A 16,181-nucleotide genomic window follows, 5' to 3' on the forward strand; every position below is an offset into this window, starting at 1 on the left:
AAGCAAAATGGAAACGACTGCCCATATTGACAATATGATTCTACCTGTGCAGACTACTTTAAACAATATACAAGGGTCACTATCTACACTATGTGACCAAATTACAGAGTTGGAGCATCGTGTAAGTGCTACTGAATGTAACATTGAAGATTTGACCAAGCGAGTTGCTGCGCTTGGAAAGGAGAACACATACCTGAGGGAAAAAGCCGATGATGCCGAGAACAGGAGCAGGATTAACAATCTTCGCTTCACTAATGTCTCGGAGCACAGTGAAGGCACCGACACAGCGGGCTTTATAGTTCAGCTTCTATGCCACCTTTTTGGCAGTGACAACTTTCCCACACCGCCAGTGATTGAAAAGGCTCATCGTTCTCCCACATACAGCTCCACAAGTAATGCGAGATCTTCACGGCCTATCCTTGTAAAGTTTTTATACTTCCAGGATAAAGTCAAAATCTTGCGTTTGGCCAGAGAGAAAAAAGAGCTTAGTTTCCAAGGTAGACGCATATACATCAATCCCGATTTCAGCATGGATCTGCTTAAAAGACGCCGCCAATATGATGACATCAAGAAAAAGCTGCGTGAAGCAGGCAACAGTTACTCTTTACTTTACCCTGCTACTCTGAAAGTCATTATCGATGGCAAACCTAAGCTTTTTCGCACTCCCGGGGAAGCGCATGACTTTTTTCGGGATTTCGTCTCTTCTCCATGATGTAACTCATAACCCTGGTAATTCTTCTAACGGCTGAATAATGTTTGACATTACGAAAGATACACCATATGCGGTAAATACTTTAAACTTCTCATTTAAGTACTGTACATGCCTGGTCATGTCCCTGCAAACACTTCTTTACGTTTTTTTTTTTTTTTTGTATACTAATGACTCTATAAGCATGTTCTGTTTGCCGTATTCTGCGGTGTTCTGTCGCACATTACTATGCTAATGGCGTAAGATCTCGGTGAGTGTAATTCACTGAAATACTTAGTGGGCAAATTGTGATTTTTATGTGTTTGCTATTTTGAGTTTATCTTCTCTGGCGATTTAATACACATTTTTATGTGTCTATTTGATTTTTCTTATTATATTATTACCCCTACAATTAATTAAAGTATTTGAGACGCAGCAGGCTGTACCTGTTACCTGTTATCTGCAATATTGCAGTGAGCCTCCTATTTCTCACTTTTATGTATGTCATGTCCTGTTTGTCTGTGTGTTTGTCAATGTATGTCTTCTGCTTTATGTCCTCTTTCTCTCCTATGCCCCATTTCATATTTATTAAATTTGAGGAATAGAATCGTTCAAGGGTCTAAAAATAATCCATCTTAACATAAGAAGTCTAGTACCAAAAATTGATCTTCTGAGAGTTTGGGTTTCCTATCATAAGCCTCATATTATCACCCTTTCTGAAACATGGTTACATAATAAAATATCAGATGTTGAAATAAAGATGGATGGTTATGCTCTTTTTAGAGCTGACAGAGGCTCCAGGGGAGGTGGATTAGTAACATATGTCTCTACAAATTTAACAGGTGAACTTCTCATTCCAACTGTTGAGCCGGTTAATTTTGAATCACTTGTTGTAAAAATAATATTCCATGAAAATAAACATATAATTATAACTAATATCTATAAACCACCATCTGCTTCATCTGATTCAATTAAGTTAATTATTAATACAATTAATTCTCTCAGAAAAAACAGTGAAATGGTGGTTCTTGGTGATTTTAACTGCAATTGGCTTCACCGCTCCTCCTCGAGTGACAGAAATATGATTGCAGGTGCTAATTTCACTCAGTTAATAAAAGAACCAACCAGAATTGGTCGCTGTTCGTCATCTTTGCTCGACTGGATACTAGTTACAAATCCAGATAGGATAAGTACATCGGGCATATTGTCTGACAGCTTTAGTGACCACTCAATTGTTTTCTGTGTGTGGAAAATCAAAATACCCAAACTACCACCAAAATACATTAAAGTCAGACAATCCAAAAACATAAATAATGAACAATTTATAAATGACCTAGCTAATATTAATTGGACTAGATTTGATTTAATTCCTTCTGTTGAGAATGCATGGGATTTCTTCTATTCTGAAGTTAACAATGTAATTAATCAACATGCTCCATTTAAAACGATTCGTGTGAAGGGTCGACATCTCCCATGGATTAGTCCTGATTTAATATGCCTTTTTAAAAAACGTGATCGAGCGTGGGTAAAATGTAAACAATCTAGAGACCCAACTGATCGGGAAGAATATCGACAACTTAGGAACCACTGCAAAACACAAACTCGGAATGCAAAATCTAATTATTATAAGGATGCCTTTAGTCAAAATTGGAATAATCCCAAACAGTTTTGGAAACATCTAGATCACCTCCTTAATAAATCAAATAATGACTCTATTAATGGCGTTATTGTAAATGATAATGTTATTTCTGATCCTCTTATGATTGCTCAGGCATTTAATGCACATTTTTCTCAAATTAGTAGTTCACTATATTCTGACTATTTAGTTTCCTCTAGTTTATCAAATCAAACAAATGGATCCTTTTCATTTTCTAGAATTCAGCCATCTCAAGTATTTCAAGCCATCTCTGAATTAAAAAATGGTAGTGTTGGACCTGATGGGTTGGAAACCAAATTTCTTAAACTTGGATCCAGTATATTAATACGTCCACTTTCTAATTTGTACAATATGTCTTTAGATATGAGTTCCATTCCAATTGTTTGGAAAACAGCAAGAGTAACTCCAATATTTAAGGGAGGTGACAATACAGACTTAGGTAATTACCGTCCAATTTCTATTATTTGTACAGTTACCAAAATATTTGAAAAGATTATTTATCAACAATTATATAAATATCTTAATCAATTAAACATATTATCTCCTTATCAATCAGGTTTTCGTTCTGGGTACTCTACAACAACTGCCTTACTTAAATTCACTAACGATGTATTCTCTTCCTGTGACAAGAACCAATGTACAGGTGCTATATTTCTTGACCTCTCCAAGGCTTTTGACTTGGTAGATCACTACTTGCTTCTGGACAAGCTTGAATCCATAGGATTTGATAGAAATGCTCTCTTATGGTTTAATGCTTATCTCCATAACAGACGGCAGTTTGTTCAATTTAAAGATGCACAGTCTGACGAATGTATTATGGAAAAAGGTGTGCCACAGGGTTCTATCCTTGGCCCCCTTCTTTTTTCAATTTTTGTTAATGATCTCCCGGAAGTGTGTAATAATTGTCAAGTACATTTATATGCAGATGATACTGTTGTCTATTTTTCAAGTTCCAACTCATTTCTTCTTCAGAACAAATTACAGACAGACCTTAAATCAGTTCAAAATTGGCTTAAAGGTAACCTCTTAAAACTCAATATGAAAAAATCATTATGTATGCTCTTTGGTACTCATCATTCTCTTAAATCTGCTGAACTTAACTTGTATTTTGATAATGGTACTCCAGTGACAAAAGAGACCTCTGTTAAATATTTGGGAATTTGGCTTGATGCAGAATTAAATTTCAAACCACATATTGATTACATAATAAAACGAACATATTCTTGTTTAATGCCTCTATACAGGTCATCAAATTGTTTTACATTTAGAGTACGAAAAAAGATAATTACCCAATTAATTTTACCAATTATTGATTATGCAGATATAGTTTATCAAAACACGTACAATGTATATCTTAAACCATTAGAAGTTCTATTTAATAATCTGTGTAGGTTCATTTTAAAGTGCCCATATAGAACTCATCATTGCCAATTATATATTCAGCTTAACTGGTTGCTGCCTGATAAAAGACGACAGTATCACTGGTTTCAATTTATTTTTAAATGCATCTATTTGAACTTACCACCATATCTGAAATTTTTTTTTGTACAATATACTCCAACTTATTTTCTTCGACATTCTCAATGCCTGACTTTTACAGTCCCTGTTATGTGCAAAGTAGTCGGTCGGAGGTCCTTTTGTTATAATGCTCCTTCAGACTGGAATAATCTGCCTCCATCTGTGAGATCTAAAACTACTTTAGGCTCCTTCAGAATTTCTTTGTTAAACTATTTGAAAACTGATTGTAAATGCTTTTAATTGTAATGGTTCCTTGAAATATCTTGTTTTGAAAACTGATTGTCAGTTTTTGTAATTGTTATGGTTCCTGTAACAGCTGTCTTTATAAACATTTGTATACCCTGCAGACTCTGAAATGGTTCCGGGAGGGTAGGGGGGATTTTTGAGCAGATTTGTCTTGTAATGTTTTGTATTGTATTGAGTGTACTGTATCTGTTGTATGTTCTTGGTCCCCCTTGAAAACGAGATGTTGCATCTCAAGGGGCTTTCCATGAATAAAAATTTCACAAAAAAATTTCACATTACTTTATTTAGGACACTGATATAGACAAAGCTTATACAGGATTGCCATTATAGCTCTTCCACCACATCAGACTCTCATCTTTGACTTACGGACCCTTCCTCCACGTCTTCGGGGGAGCAGTTCAGTTTTCTGCCACAGACTTGGATTAGTAATGCCAATCACGCAGACAGCAATTCCCTCCCCAGCATTCCCACTGCGTTTACTCTCCTCATCTGACCCCATTCCCAGATCATCCTCCTTCTCATGAACCACCACCGCACGTCCCAGAATGGAGTGAGCCCCAAAGAGCTTGGCCTCCGGGAGCGTCAGGAAATTCCTTATAACTCCTTGCACGGAAAGAAAGTTGCCCAGGTCTCCAGGATGACTAGGGTGGTCAACGTCCTGCGGATTGTAATGAGGACCAACACTGACGCTGCCTTGACTGAGGTCTCCATACTGATGGATGTGGATGGCTCGAGATTGATGATCAATGGTAGGCAAACCACGGAGGTTTAGTTTCACTTCTAAAGGTCCATTGGGGAAGAGCTGCTTAAAAAGGACCTGCCCAGAGATCTTTGGCTGGCAAGATGGTAAATTGGGGACAGGAGTGACTTCACAAGTGGCGTAGATTGTGTTGTTGAACTCCACGACTTCCGGGATTGGAGCCTCGACAAGCAAAGGAACTGGATTGTCAGAGAACTCTCCTCCTCGTATATGCAGCACCAGCAATATCAGAGGGAATTTTAGAATGAGTTTCTCCATGTTGATCTTTAAAGCCTACAATGAAGAGTGGATTCAGTGAAATCATGCCATTTTGTTAAGAATGTTAGAATAAAATTCAGAGTGCCGCTTCAGGGAGCTTTGAGATTAGACGTTTGCAAAGGAAACCCACAAAATAAATTGTACATTTTTTACCCTTGTGAAAAAATAAGTGTTTAATTGTATTGAATGTGCTCTTATGCACTTCAAATCTTGAAAGCTTCATTTAAAAAGGTCTACTTGCAGATAATAACATTTAAATAAAACTACTTAAGTGTACATACAGTACACGTTCATAAGCATGTTTTAAGTGTTTTAAATGTCAGTAAATTCAGCAGTACAAATTAACCAGATTTCAGATGAGACAATTTAATATGAAATTACCGATAAAGAATTTTAAATAATAAAAATACAAATTATCTGCCAATGGAATGAGAAAAGTAATATTTCTGTTTGGGATATAAACAAGAATTAAATGAGAAGTATTTCTCACCTTATTGGCAGATAGTTTTGCTTGTTTCAAGCAAAAACACTTAAGTTTGATTTTATTTTTAAGAAAACAATGAAAAGTATCTTATGTCATTTTACTTAAATGCATCTTGATTAAATAGATATTTAGACTAGAAACGAGACAAAATCAGTAAGTAAGAAGCTCATATTTTTTGCAGCGCATAATGCATACTCTTTTTAAAAGCATGTCAAAGTGTACTTTTTTCACAAGGATAAGTAAACTAAAAGACAAAATGTATGTTTTTGATTAAACAAACTTTTTTTGTTTGTTGTAAAAGCAGCAAAGCTACATTACCGTATGACTGGAATGTTGTCCTTAAACTGTGTGCAGACTGAATATTGCAGTCATAAGATTACTGTGAGCAGTCCTGAACTGGGTTTAAGAGAGCATTCCCTTTGCAATCAAACTTTGTATTATTGATGGGCAACTCATGTGGAGCTACAGGTTAACCATGTTAACTCAAATTGTTTACTAGAGTGTGCCTTTTAGTCACTAATTAAGGTCACCTGCGTCTCATTTAGCTCCCTTTTGTTGGCCTGTGCACTCAGGCCACATCCACACAAAGCCAGTCAAAACGATGCAGTTTACATGCCAGACCAGTATGTGGCGCTGTAATTCTGCCACAGAAATTAAAACAGAGAAGCAGAGTAGTGGCTAGAAGGGGTAAAGCAACAGTTGGAAGTGAGGAAAATATCATGATAAAATAACAATACATACATTTGCTCATGGTCCGTTCTTCGTACCTCGCTTAATACGTCTGAGATGATATGACAGATCCTCTCATCGTGATAACTGATCTCTGGATAATTTGGTTCTCAAATGCTTTTGTGGATTGGAATATCCACATTAAGTTATCTAAGATCACTGCACGTTCTTGTGTTCCCTGAAGAGGGCAGATGCATCAATACTCAAAACCACGATCAGCAGTGCAGTGATTGGCTGGCAGCAAGACAGAAACGTAAAATGTATAATAGATAAATGATGAATCTTTTTTTTTAAAAACATGATTCCCAATTATTTATATTCATGGTTTTATAGTATTTGAGCACCCTGAACATTTTATTTCAGTGTTCTAATTAGCAATTCATTTAATTTAAGTCAATTTGAAGCAGATTTGTCATTAATTAAAGTTTCTTAAGGGTCAAGATCAAGTTGTGTGTGCAGTGTCAGCGGAAGATTTACGGCTCATATTATCCCTCATGCAGTTACAGAGGCAGTGTTTTGACTGAACCTCTTCTAGGCTACTTCTGCTGCATGAGAAGAGAGAACACCTCTTTACAATTTTCTGGGTCTTAAACGAGTCTGCCTTTGTGATATATGTCCTTATTTCATTCAAAACGCTAGCTCACTCTGTCTGGATGCATTTAAATCTGCTCTAAGTTTGCGTTTTTCTTACCTATCACACATGCGCACTTCAATAAGCCGACAGAAAGCAGGTTAATGCGTTTACATGCAGCGCGAAATCGAGGTAAGAGGAAGAAAACTACCTGTCCCGACCGGTTTATGCTTAATACGCCGTTTATGACATTACTCTGATAAAAGAAAACGGGTTACCACGTTTACATGACCATGTTCATTGTCGGCTTATTGGGCATAATCGGCTTAAGAACGTGCATGTAAACACACCCATTGTCACATCTGTACACATAAAGAAGGTGTCCGGGCTAGTGTAGGCGATCGCATGTGAGGATGTGGAGGTGGAGATCTATAGCCTTTTCTCACATCACTTGATATAGTTGAACTTACCAATTTCATGGCGGATCCAAAAAGGTTCAAACGACAATCAACAATGCGAACTGGAGATTCACTCGTTGTAAAATACAAAAAGTCTTCACCCTTTGGAGTGGCTACAGAAAAAAAAAGAGGCTTCAACGGCCGATGTTGGGGCTTTTAAAGGTGGCGTGAGGGAACTACAGAGTTTTCTTTGTCGTGCCTTTCTCGTTTTGCATTATGGTAAACATCATTTATTTTGTGCTAGCTATGAAAGGGAGCAATTCACCATAAGGTACTCCACATCACTTAACTTGGTGCTCACGTTCACTGTACCTAAATGGTTAAGTTCACCAAACTGGGTACACCAGAAGTTCAGTACACCATGCTGGGTACTACCGATCAAAACTTCCCTATGAGTCCCAACATGTATTGTGGCGTGAATAAATTATTCATCTGAATTGTGACTCATTTTCCTTGATTCTAACTACTTGCTTTTATTTTTGTTGTTTTTGTTCTGATGTTTTTGGAGCTTGTTTTATGTTCAGAGTTGATCTGTTTATCAGATTTTTTTTTGTTGTTTTTTGGTCACCATTTTAGAGATTCATACGTGGATTCTTGATGTATCTGTGTATCTAACTAATGTTTTAGTGCAAGTTAAAAAATGATTTAATTATCACAACAGTGAAGGATTTCACAGTTATTATTAATAATACTTCAAAACTATTAAGAACTGCTTCGATAATCAGAGCTTTGTGTGAGATCCGATTCTGCCAATATATAATGTTATCAATGAATAAACAACTTCACTTGATATTTTCTCTTGACTTTTTGTTCCATAACAAATGTCTCACAAACACATAGCAGCCAGAGAACCACTAATATAACACAGTCAAGGGTCAAGAATCCAACTAAAGACAACACTTCTCTCCATCATGGTGACTTCCAACAAAACTATTATTTTCATGAAAACAGAAATAAAGTCAATCTGGGCTGTGTTTCCCAAAAGCATTGTAAGCCTAAGTTGATTGTAGAGACCATTGGTGGCAATTGTTCTACGATCAACTTAAGCTGGGCATACACTGTGCGATTTCTATGCGTTTTCAGCAAAGTTACCTGCTCACACTGTACGAGTAGATCGCATGCGATGTAAAGCCAAAGCTCACGATTGATGTGCTTTCACTGTGCGGTCCGACCGTCGAGCGCGTCTTGACTGCTCACACTGTACGGGTGAAAAATGCGCAATAAAACCCCCGTGGCGACGATAGACAGGGGCGTGGGACTGGGGGGATAAAGGGTACTGAGTAACCAGGGCCCGAGGCAGGGGGGGGGCCTTTAGAAGTCAGTTTTCTATACATACACATACATGGTACGGGGGCCCAGCAAGATGGTTTGTACCCAGGGCCCAAAATTTGGTGCTACGCCCCTGACGATAGACCATGGTGTATTATAGAGAGGTAAATGCATCAGCTATTGATATCAAGAGGATTTAGAATTTATGTATAAAATTATTATTATTATTAGAGTAGGCCTACTTTTATTATTAAATTGATATTACATTAATTTTCCCCCTCCCCCCAACAATAATGCATAATCGACACACTGCATAATAAAATAATAGATTACTCCTCACTTTTTAAAAACATTTAGACCGATTAAACAAGGAATTATAGGTCTATAATTATATGATTATAATGTCAGAACACTGCAATAATAATGTCTGTCTCAATGAAAAGTAAGAGCAGATTTATCTAAAAACAACTTGTTTAACACAAAATGGGCCTACTTCTCTTCTATTTTTTTCTCACAATATGGACCAAAATAGAAATATTAAGAAAATAAATAAGAAAGAAATAGGCTACGTTATCAGTATGTTGAATTACATTTATCTCTCGTTGTCTGAGAATATGTACCGAAAGCTTGTCAGATTTTACTTTCACTTTCTGTAGTGAATAATTGACTGGGTTTGAGACTGCGTTTAAACTGCGCATTGCGTGATATCCACTGACTCGCGTTCATGAAGAAAAAGAACACATTGCAACATGACTTTGTGTCAAGATGGACAACGGTTCTCACTTTCCGTCATAATAAGATTAAGCAGGCCTAGGCTAAATATTAATTAATATTGAAAAAATAAAAATAAAATGTGAAAGTAAAACAAGTAGGCTAAATTAATGATCAACTAGCTAAATGAATAAGATGCACTGGATATATACAACACAAACTGGAGGCACAACAGTTTGCTTAATTTCTGCTATTTGATAGCTGCCTACATAATTAAAGATCTCCCTCTTTTCGTTTTCTTCCTTAATGCTTTTAAAAATTAAATGGTTGAACTTCTGCGATAACCTCACGAGGGGCGAGCAGAATTTCTGACATGCCAGAAATTCATCCGACCATCTGATTCCCGATCGTGAGAGGTTTGTCGCCCCTCGTTTCCCCCTGTACACTGCACGAACACCTCGCGACAAACGACGCACGATAAATATGAAAATCGGCCCGACCCAAAAAAGAGTCGCACGAGTCAGAATTCGGCTCGAAATCGGACGAAAATCGCACAGTGTATGCCCGGCTTTAAGCATACAATGCTTTTGGGAAACGCAGCCCTGGTTAGTTATAAGTTAGTACACATATTATTGTTAGGTTTAGTAACTTACGATTTTTTGTCACCTGAATTTAATCTTCTACTCAAAATGACACCTCCATACTCAAAGCAATCTATCGGATGTCTGTAATCATGGCTGCATTGCATTTTATTACAGCAAAGTGCCATTACGATTTAACCAAACGATCTACTCCTTCTTGTGTCAAAAAAAAAAAGTGTCATTCGCTTAATTATGTAATTTTTAATGCAAAGATGACATTTCGGAGTTGTCTTTGTTATGACAACTTGACATAAACCAATACATCATAACCTGTCAGTGTCTTTGTCATGACAACTTGACATTACCAAGACAACATAACCTGTCATAAACAGACATGAAATGACATAGCAGATTAATTATTAAATTTAAGAAACTACTTAGCTTTTTGGGTTTACATTACATTAGTTGCTAGGCAACGTGGGGGAGAGGATGCTGGCGTTGTCTGTTCGCCGCTTCTCCACCCACAAATCATGTTAACTTTAATATTAAATTTAGATGTTATCTTATTTTCTTATGTTTGTGACTAGTCTAACAGAGCTACTATTGGGACTGTTGCTGATTGGTGGCAGCCACTGAGAGGACGTTGTTTTTTCACCGCTTCTCTTCTGTTTTTGTTTGAATTTGTGGTTGGTTTTGGTTTGAAGGACATTTGATGTTGCTCGCTGTGGCTGCTCTCTCTTCTGGGTGTCGGCTGCTCACTGGTGGTCTCCCTCGGGCTTGAACTGCAAGGTGGCTGAAGTTTGCTCCATGCTAGCGTCATCAACGTCCGGCATGATGTTGAGATGTAATTTTTACTTGTTATTCATGTATTGTTATTTTTTCCCTTTGTTGCACTTTGAGGTTCTTTGGAATGAAAAGTGCGTTATAAATAAAATCTATTATTATTATTATTATTAATAAACTGTCATGTGGTTGGTTTTGACGTTGGCTGTCATTAGGCTATTATAATGTCATGATTTTTTTATAAATTTAATTTGTCATTTACATGTCATTAAGTGTCAATACTCTGTCAAAATATTTTAAAACATTGTCATGAATATATTTCTTGACCTAAACTACAGTGGTACAAGTTTAATTTGTCATTAACATGTCATTAAGTGTCAATACTGTGTCAAATTATTTCATAACATTGTCATGAATATATTTCTTGACCTAAACTACAGTGGTAAAAGTTGAATTTGTCATTAACATGTCATTAAGTGTCAATACTGTGTCAAATTATTTCATAACATTGTCATGAACATATTTCTTGACCTAAACTACAGTGGTAAAAGTTGAATTTGTCATTAACATGTCATTAAGTGTCAATACTCTGTCAAATTATTTTATAACAGTGTCATGAATATTTAGCTTGACCTGAAATATGGCATCATAGAGGAAATCGTACAGAGTCATTAAAAACTATTAATATAACTCAAAATGATAGCGTGGCATAGACATATAAACCTATGATGTCTATGGTGGCTAGGGATGGGTATCGTTAAGGTTTTAACGGTATTACTACTCTTACCGATACTGCTTATCGGTCCGGTACTTTAACGGTATTCTTATCGGTACTTTTTGAGATTATATATATATATATATATATATATATATATATATATATATATATATATATATATATATATATATACACACACACACAATTAACAAAAATACACAGCCTACACATGCAGTGCTTTCATTTCAGGAAGAATTCTACTAATCAAATGTAAAATAACACTGTTCATCATAAATAGCCAAATTAATGCTTATTAAAGCTGAAGTTATTCATTCAAGAGCTGTGAGGGATTTTCTCTTTGCATTTGGTTGTTTAATTCGCAGTAATTCGTCAGCATGTTTATTTACACCGCTGCCTCTTTAAGACAGACGTGCAGATCTATAGGCGACTGATAATAGGCAGATGGACTATATTTTCTCCTGACTATGTCCATAATAACTACGTCCATTTTAGACACAAACTGTGTTGTGTTTAAGAGACTCTCCAAGCCGGTCATTTTGACATAGATGTTTGTGTACATTTGATCGTTTAGACGCGAGTGTGAAACCGAAAGTGTAATTTGCTCGTCTCGTTGCGGGCTGTTTCAGAGCGCGCGCGTCGACTTGGGAACAATCTCTTGCGCACATTTTTGTGCATTTAATCGCTCTTTTTATTATTAAACGCGTCCCACAATTTACCAACAGTGGCTAGACTGTATTTTACAACAATCACTGATCGTGCTGAACTGCTGATTCTGTCATTACGTTTTAGTTTTATGGAGAAATGACAGCTTGGCTACTGCTGCAAAGGGAATCAAGGGGAATTTCTTTGTTGGGCTAGACATAAATATTATTATTATAATCTTTGGAAGACAAAATCTAAAATAAAAGCAGACTATCACAGATCTAAAGTGTAACCAGGCTATGTTTGAATGTTTGGTTCTGTCCTCCGTTTGCGGAGCTCTCTCTCTCTCTCTCTCTCTCTCTCTCTCTCTCTCTCTCTCTCTCTCTCTCTCTCTCTCTCTCTCTCTCTCTCTCTCTCGTCACGTGTATTTTCAAAAGTACCGACAGCAGAACCGATAACGTCCGAGCTTATCGATACAACGGTCTTTCAAAATTCAGCCCCGGGGCCCGTTTAATACCGGTTTTCGGTACCCATCCCTAATGGTGGCACCACTGGTAATGTGTACGCTGTAACAGTTGTTGACAGAGCCTCAGTCAGGTTAGTTTGTTTAGGTGTTTAATGTCAATTTAGTTTGCAGTAAGTAAAAACAATTCACAAGAACGTTATTTTGGGTTTAATATACTTTATTTAAACTTTCGCTCACTCTTTAATGAATAGTTTGAGTTTATTCTCACCATTCCGTTTTTTTTTTTTTTTTTTTTTTTTTTTTTTTTTTTTATTGCTTTTAAAGAAATACAAATATACAAACAGTCAGGGGTACAATAAACAAACACAGTAAGACATAAGTACAATGATAAAACAGAGTAGTGACAAACAAAATTTAAATAAAAATATGAAAATGTTTACAAGTAGAAACACATTTTACAGCTTTCTTATTTGTTAAATATAATATTGTATTAAGGTATTGTTGCATTTCTAATTTTAGAATAAAAAATAAAGGTTTATTACCCCCAAATTTACATTTATGGATACTAAATTTAGCTAAGAGTAGCATCAGATTAATTAAGTAATATTCCTTATGATAAGAATTGTTAAAGGAAAAAAAGCCAAATAAAACATTTTTAAAGCATAGTTGAAAGCTGGGCATGACATGAGCCTTAATAAAAGTACAGAAATCTGACCAAAAACAAACAGAATAAGGACAACTCCAAAACAAATGATAAAATGATTCAACATGTACTCCACAAAATGTACATAATATATCAATGTCACAATTAAACCTGTTTACAAGATAATAATTGCAGGGGTAGTATTTATAAATGAGTTTAAGAGAAATTTCTTTAATTTTATTTGTGATTAAATATTTATGAGGAAGTTTCCAAATTTTGCTCCACAATAGACCATCAACATGACCATTCCAAAATGAAATACAAGCAGGACTGGAGACAATATCCCTTTGAAATAAAGACAGAATACAACGGTTATTATTCTTAATAGGAGAAAGAGAGAAACAGATACGACCAACTTCAGTATCAGCAGGATCCAATGGATATGGAGAGGGCTGATGACAGGCATTTTTAAGAAGCATTTTTAAACCAGAGGGAACAGCATCCATAACCACAGCATAATCTTTAGGAGTGACTGGAATATTATATTTCGAAAGAAATTCAGAATAGGACAGCATAAGACCTTCACAGTTATAAAGTTGGCTAACATAAACTATGTTGTTACTAAACCAGTACTCAAGAAATAAAGATTTAGATTTATACAGAATGTATTTATTATTCCAGATAAAACATTTGTTTGGAGAGAAGTTGTGTTTATAGATTAAATTCCAAGAAAGAAGCATCTGTTTGTGAAAATTAGAAAGTTTTAAGGGAAGTTTTGTAATGCTGTAGTCACAGAGTAAAAGGAATTGAAGACCACCAACTTGTGAGAAGATAAAGTGAGGTATAAATTCCAGATAGATGTTGGTTTTTTCAGGAATTGCTTAATCCAGTTAATTTTAAAGGTGTGATTAAGGGTGGTAAAATCTAAGAAGTTCAAACCTCCATTTTCAGTTGAGTTCATAACCACAGATTTCTTTATATAATGGATTCTATTTTTCCATAAGAAGTTAAAAAGCATATTATCAATGATTTTACAAGTATTATTATTCACTGCTAAGGAGAGCGCTGCATATGTGAGTCTCGAAATGCCTTCTGCCTTTGTGATTAAAACTCTCCCCCTCAAAGATAAGTCTCTAAGTAACCAGTAATTAAATTTTTTCTTTGCTTTATCAATAATTGGGGAAAAATTTAGCTCACATCGGTCCTCTTCGTTCTTTACAATTTTAACGCCTAAATATGTGATCTCATCTTTAATGGGAATATTACAAATTGACAGAAGATTACAGTTTTTAAGAGCCAATAATTCACATTTATTAATATTCAGGTAAAGCCCTGAAGCTTTAGAGAATGTATGGATAATCTTAAGGGCTAAAGGTATTTCTTTCGCATCTTTTAAAAAAAGAGTGGTGTCGTCTGCTAATTGACTAATGATAATTTCATTACCTGCAACATTAATACCTCTTAAAGGGCTCTGTTTAATATGATCTGCAAGAAGTTGTGAACAGAGTAAAAATAAATATGGGGAAATTGGGCATCCCTGTCTGATACCACGACTGAGATTGAATCTGGGTGAGGTGCCATTACGCAGCTTGATTGAACAATTTGCATTAGAGTACAGCGTTTTTATGGAGTTAATAAAGAATTCACCAAAACCAAATTTTTTTAGGGCTGAATATATGAAATTATGTTCAACAGTGTCGAAGGCCTTATGGAAGTCTAAGAAAAGGATAAAACTCTCATCTGAGTATAAATGTGGGTAATCGACAAGGTCCAACACCAAACGAATATTATTAGAAATATGTCTGTTACGCATGAAGCCTGATTGCGTGTCATCGATAATAGAATCCAAAGTTCTTTTCATTCTGGAAGCAAATATAGAGGCTAAAATTTTATAATCATTATTAAGTAGGGAAATTGGTCGCCAATTATCTAAGAATAAAGTGTCTTTTTTTGGTTTGGGAATTAGAATAATAAGGCCTTGTGTCAGGGTAGGAGGGAGTTTACCATATTCAATAATTTGCAAGAAAAGATTTAAAAGAAACGGTGCAAGTTCTACTGAGAATGTTTTATAGAATTCGGAAGTTAAACCATCTACACCAGGGGATTTATTATATTTAAGCTCTGAAATGGCTTGAAGGACTTCCTCTATACAAATAAGCCTATCACAATGTTCTTTTTGGTCTTCATTTAAAGATTTCAAATTAGTAATACTATCTATAAAACTAGAGGAATCGTTTTCATTAAACCTTGATTCATAAAGAGTCCGATAAAAGGTTGAACAGTAAACTGCAATGTCTTTTAAATCATGTGTTAATATACCATTGATATTCAAGTTTAAAATTGTATTAGTTTTCCCATGGAATTTTTCTAGTTGAAAGAAATATGCCCCCTTCTGCCTTCCTTTTATAAATATCATCTAATTGACTTTGAAGTGTTAAAAACTCTAAATATTCACAATCGGAAAAAATAGAAGGAGATTTCTGTGTAAAAGCTGTAATTTTAGAAATGATTATATCCTCTTCAAGTCTTTTCGCTTTAGATAATGAACTTCCAAATTTTCTAAGAAACTTACTAACCTCAAATTTAAATAATTCCCAATTAGTGCAATAGTTATTACTAATCTGAGCTATATTCAAATATTGTGTAATCAAACTGCGAATGGTTACCTTTACAAATTCATGTTCCAATAATGACTTATTGAGCTTCCAATATGAGTTATGGAAGTTAGAGCAAAAAGAGGAGTGTAAAGAGATATTGATAGACACTGCCTTATGATCTGTTAATGGAGTGGGAAGAATATTAACAGAAATATCTTCTTTCTGTAAACTACAGGGAGTTAACCAGTAGTCAATACGAGACATAACGGTACAGGCTTTATTATTCCATGTGAAGGATCTAATCCCAGGGAATTTCTCTCTCCAAATGTCTATTACTCCAAATTTCTGCATAAAGGTCTTCAGTATAGAATTATGATAATT

At 35.5% G+C, this 16,181-nt stretch overlaps 1 protein-coding gene across 1 annotated transcript; it reads right to left on the bottom strand.

Moving 5' to 3' along the window:
• Positions 1-4,393: 4,393 nt before the first annotated feature.
• Positions 4,394-6,094, bottom strand: LOC137083142 (extracellular superoxide dismutase [Cu-Zn]-like). The gene is made up of 2 exons (XM_067448866.1): positions 5,930-6,094; positions 4,394-5,142 (listed from the first exon to the last, which is right to left on the bottom strand). Exon 2 carries the CDS (start codon positions 5,125-5,127, stop codon positions 4,453-4,455), a length of 675 nt encoding a protein of 224 aa, XP_067304967.1. The 5' UTR covers positions 5,128-5,142; positions 5,930-6,094; the 3' UTR covers positions 4,394-4,452.
• Positions 6,095-16,181: the final 10,087 nt, after the last annotated feature.

This window comes from Pseudorasbora parva, chromosome 1 (assembly GCF_024679245.1).
Source record: "Pseudorasbora parva isolate DD20220531a chromosome 1, ASM2467924v1, whole genome shotgun sequence".
NCBI lineage: Eukaryota > Metazoa > Chordata > Actinopteri > Cypriniformes > Gobionidae > Pseudorasbora > Pseudorasbora parva.

What these genes read in the sequence shown, in the direction of transcription:
- LOC137083142 (XM_067448866.1), bottom strand. Translation starts at nt 5,127, where the DNA reads ATGGAGAAACTCATTCTAAAATTCCCTCTGATATTGCTGGTGCTGCAT.